Genomic DNA, 4,890 nt, shown 5'->3' with positions numbered 1-4,890 from the left:
CGGCGTTTCACTTTTGCTACCACGTACCATCAGCTTCTTTTTTTGCTACGATCACGTAGATATTTTTTTTGCTACAAATTTTGTTGTTTGTTGCAACCGTTGAAAAAATTGCTGCATCGAGGAAAAATGTTGCATGGAAATCCAACGGCGTGGACACGCGGGGTTGGTGGATCGTACGGCGTGCACGCAGCCAGCCCAAAGTTTCCGCCGCCGCGCCGGCGCAGATCACTCTCAAAAAAAATCCCTTCCCCGTAGATGTAACACATAGTGCGAGCAGTTATCTGAAAGAAAAGAATTGCATAAAAGGATTCCTGAGACGAATACTTCAATATTTGCATCTCGATTTATTCCTATTTTTACATATTCTAATCACCTTGCTCCCGTCGTAACGAACGAATTTGGCAATATGCAAGCAACGCTTTCATTAGAAAATACAGATACAACTCATGGCAGCAACATCGAGAACTCTCCTCAGGGCAAGCTTGGCCTTGGGATCAAACCATGTCGTGCTCGTGCATGCACCATCAACAAAGAAGCTTTGCTTTCCTTCAGGAATCTGTGTGCTCCTTTACCATCTTGTTGATGAACTTTGGGATCGCTACGTCGAACCCGAAAAGCGATAAGTTTTGCGGCATTTGCGGCAGGGACGCCGAAGGCATCGGCGGGAACGAGAGGTTCGTCAGCCCCGAGAAGTCGGGCATCTTGGGGATCTGCGGCAAGCCCGCCGCGCCGGCTGCCCCTGGGTTGCCCTGGGAGGCACCAGCAGCACCCTGCCCTGGCTGCTGATGTTGCTGCTGCTTCATCGCCGCGAGGGTGGCCAACATATCTGGCGTCACATCTGGTGGCAGCTTGTCCGGCGGGATGCTGGCCAGCGCCTCCGGCGGGATCTTGGACAGCATCTCCGGCGTCATGGTGGTGGAGAGGTTGGCCAGTATCTCCGGTGGTACATTGGCTAGCATCGCCGGTGGCACGTTCGCGAGCACTCCCGCTGGCACGTTCGCAGGGAGGTTTACCGGCATGTTCGCTGGCAGGCTAGCAGGGAGGTTACCCGGAATGTTGTCTGAGAGGTTCGCGGGGGCATTAGCCGGCATGTTTCCCGGCAAGCCGCCGGGAGGGAGCGGCGCCGGTGCACCTGGCTGGCCATGTGGACTTTCGGCCAAGAGGCGTACGGATGCACAGAGTTGTACGTTGCTGATGGACAAGGTGACCAGGAAAGTCACGTAGAAGAGAGATCTCATCGTGACTTCCCTCCTGGAATTGAGAATTCCAAAAAAAAGTGGCAAAATTTGGACTAAATTTGCAAGAAAGGATAAAGAACTGTTGCAGGTATATATCAAGAAAGGATATGAGACAAGACCCTAAATTTAGTGAGATGTAGAGGGGAAACGCACCAGGTGAAATATTTTTAGAACGAAATAAAAGCCAAATATAGTTATATAGGCGTCTCAGTTTGCCATGGATTCCAGTGGACTTCCCCACCAGATGCTTTTGTGCCAAATATAGATAAAGCCAGGTCTGAAAAACGTTGTGATGGTTGAATAAAGCTTCGTGATACCATACGAGATCATTCTGCATTTAGCGATAACAGCCGGGGCAGCGGCACATACTAGCCCAAAAAAGATAAGAGAAATAAAAAAAAGCCACCAAGTGGCGGGAGAGCCTCCCTCCTACATTGTGGCCAGTTAACGTGTCGTACCCTGCAACGCATCCAGCATCCCATCTAGTTGTTTCCGGTCTCGCTGCCTAGAGGGGAGGTGTCAATTCTGCATGAAAGCAAGAAATTTGAAGAAGGCGTGAGATGCGTGTCCCGGGAATATCCTTTCGATCACCATCTTATTGCGAGTTGTTCAGAGGGTTCACGTCATAGCAGCAAAGATGAGCCAGAACAGGCGTTGGTGCCGCCCAGTGTGATGGGCCCTGGTTTGTAGGAACTCCGCGAGGTCCTGGGCCTCCCAGTCGGATCCCAGGTCCTCGCGTAAGAATTTCCACATGGCCCTCGCCGTCGTGCAAGTAAAAAGAATGTGGATCATTGACTCCAGGACCGCGCATAAGGGGCACAATCCGTCACCCGGCCCGTGCCGCTTACGCACCTCCGTCCCCAAGGGGAGACGATTGCGGAGTAACTACCACACAAAGATTTTGATCTTGAGAGGAAGAGGGGCCTTCCACAACGGCCTGAACCAGGGTATGATAGGGGCTCGACAGAGGGCTTGATATGATGAACTCATCGTAAAATCCCTACAAGGGGATGGACGCCAAGCCACCGAATCTGGATATTCCGTGAGAGTCTGCGGCAGGGCGTCGAGCACGCAGTTCCATTCGGCCGTTTCTATCGGTCCAAATGATCGTATGAATCTAATGTCCCATTGCCCTTGGCGGACGACGTTTGAGACCAGAAGGGATGGTTCAGCGTAGATGGAGAACACAATAGGTAACCCCACCCTGAGAGGCTCATCCCTAAGCCAAGGACCAGCCAGAACCGGGTTGCCTCTCTATTGCCTATATTAAAGGAGATTCCTAGGCGAATCTCCTCCTTTATTTTTTGGATAGCATGCCAGAATTGGGATCCGCCCGCGCGGGAATAGGCGAGGAGCGGCTCGCCGCTTAGGTACTTTGCTTGGAGGAGTTGTAGCCACAATCCACCCTCGTTACGGAGAATCCGCCATACCCACCGGAGCATGAGGGCGGTATTCATAACGCGAGAGGTCGTGATCCTCAACCAACCACACTACTTGGGCAGACAGATATGTGCCCATTTGACCATGTCGTATTTCAGCCGGCCGGCAGCGCCCTACCAGAAGAACCTGGCGAGTTCCTTACCGAACGAACTATGAACACTCTCCGGCAGGGTGTACATCCCCATCATAAATATAGGGAGGCTTGCCATGTTAGCGCTGATAAGAACCGTTTTACTTCCTTTGGAAGTAAACCGGCCTCACCACGGCTCAGCCCACGAAGCCAACTGTCCAACGAGGGGATGAAACCCCGTCACCAAAATCTTCGACTCTGCTAGCGACATCCCGAGATACGTTGTGGGGAATGCTGAAAGCTTTGCTGAAAGCTTGCAATTCAGGTTACTAGCAATCCGATTTTGATCCTCCAGCAAGTACCCGAGGACGAAGACCTAACTTTTATCAAAGTTGATCTTCAAGCCCGACATCGCTTCAAAGCATAGCAAGAGGAACTTCAGATTCACAATGTCAAGGTGTGATGCCTCTACCATGATCATGGTATCGTCCACATATTGGAGATGGGTAACCCCACCTCGGGGAATCAGGTGATCGACCACTCCAGTAAGATGGTCGGCCAGGCGTGCTTTATCTAGGATGTCGGTCAGGGCATTGACTCTGTGACAACAGACCTTCCCCTGCAACGGTACCACAAGAATGCTCCTAGCACTCCCCGGCAACGAAACTAGAAGAATGTTGTTGATGGCCCACCAACGCGTGGGTTCGCAGCAGTTTTCGAGGATAGAGTATTCGACCCAAATTTGTTGATACGCCAGACAGGAGGTGAGAGGATACTCTCGAGTATTAGCAGCTGAATTTATCAAATTCAACCACACCTGAAAGATTAGTATCTGCAATCATGGTATCAGCAGCAAAGTAGTATGATAACAACGGTGTCAGAAACGATCTGTTGACGGCAGACTATTCCTAACGATTGTATCAATGGTGCCAGAAGTTGCCCGTTGACGGAAATTGTCTGTTCCCGTCAACGACCAGCGTACCAAAATTGTAGCAGGTAGCAGCAGTGTAACAAGTAATAGCAGTGGCAAGGAACAGCAGTAGCAAGTAGCAACAGTAGCAAGCGACAGTACTAACAACAGTAGCAGCAGAGCAAGACAAGTAACAGCAGTAGCAGCAGAGCAAGACAAGTAACAGCAACAGTGGGACAAACTTGTAGGCAATGGGTCGGTGATTTGTTTGGATGATATTCATCATGCAACAGTTATAACACGGAGAGATATGTGGCTAGCTCCCGTTCGTCAATGTGATGTAGGCATGCATTCCGTGTGTCGTCATACGTGCTTAGGGAAAAGAACTTGCATGACATCTATTGTTCATCCCTCGCGTGGCAGCGGGGTCCAAAAGGAAACTACGGGATATTAAGGTTCTCCTTTTAATAAAGAACCGGACCAACGCATTAGCACTTGGTGAACACATGAACTCCTAAAAGTATGGTCATCACCGGGAGTGGTTCCGGGTATTGTCACTCCGGGGTTGCCGGATCATAACACATAGTAGGTAACTACAACTTGCAAGATCGGATCTAAAACACACATATATTGGTGACAACATAATAATTTCATATCTGAAATCATGGCACTCGGGCCCTAGTGACAAGCATTAAGCATGGCAAAGTAGTAGCAACATCAATCTCAGAACATAGTGGATACTAGGGATCAATCCCCATCAAAACTAACTCGATTACATGATAGATCTCATCCTACTCATCACCGTCCAGCGAGCCTACAAATAGATTACTCACGAATGATGAAGAGCTTCATGGAATTGGAGAGGGAAGAAGGTTGATGATGACGATGGCGACGATTTCCCCTATCCGGAGCCCAAAACGGACTCCAGATCTGCCCTCCAGATGAAGAACAGGATGTGGCGGCGCCTCCGTACCGTAAACGCGACGAAATCTTCTCTTTCTATTTTTTCTAGGACGAAAGTGAATTTATAGAGCTGAGATTGGGGGAGGTAGAGCCACGTGGGCCCCACAAGCTTGCTAGCCGCCACCAAGGGGTGGCGGCTACAGGGCTTGTGGCCCACTGGCCCATCCCCTTCGATGGATCTTTGCGCACGTATTTTTCATATTTTCCAAAAATATTCTCCGTAAATTTTCAGGACATTCTGAGAACTTTCATTTCTGCACAAAAACAAC

At 50.0% G+C, this 4,890-nt stretch overlaps 1 protein-coding gene across 1 annotated transcript; it reads right to left on the bottom strand.

Annotated features, from left to right (window-relative positions):
• Positions 1 to 386: 386 nt before the first annotated feature.
• LOC123427249 lies at positions 387 to 1,991 on the bottom strand. Its single transcript, XM_045111249.1, has 2 exons — positions 1,861 to 1,991; positions 387 to 1,317 (listed from the first exon to the last, which is right to left on the bottom strand). Exons 1-2 carry the CDS (start codon positions 1,989 to 1,991, stop codon positions 549 to 551), a joined length of 900 nt encoding a protein of 299 aa, XP_044967184.1. The 3' UTR covers positions 387 to 548.
• Between the last annotated feature and the right edge of the window lie 2,899 nt (positions 1,992 to 4,890).

The sequence above is a fragment of the Hordeum vulgare genome, chromosome 2H, assembly GCF_904849725.1.
Source record: "Hordeum vulgare subsp. vulgare chromosome 2H, MorexV3_pseudomolecules_assembly, whole genome shotgun sequence".
NCBI classification, from domain to species: Eukaryota; Viridiplantae; Streptophyta; class Magnoliopsida; order Poales; family Poaceae; genus Hordeum; species Hordeum vulgare.
Note: the sequence above shows the minus strand (reverse complement) of the source record. Positions and strands in the feature narration are given on the sequence as shown.

Coding starts and splice junctions, on each gene's coding strand:
- LOC123427249 (XM_045111249.1), bottom strand. CDS start 1,991: ATGTGGAAATTCTTACGCGAGGACCTGGGATCCGACTGGGAGGCCCAG. Junction 1,318..1,860: donor CTCATCTTTGCTGCTATGAC/GTGAACCCTCTG, acceptor TACCTGCAACAG/TTCTTTATCCTTTCTTGCAA.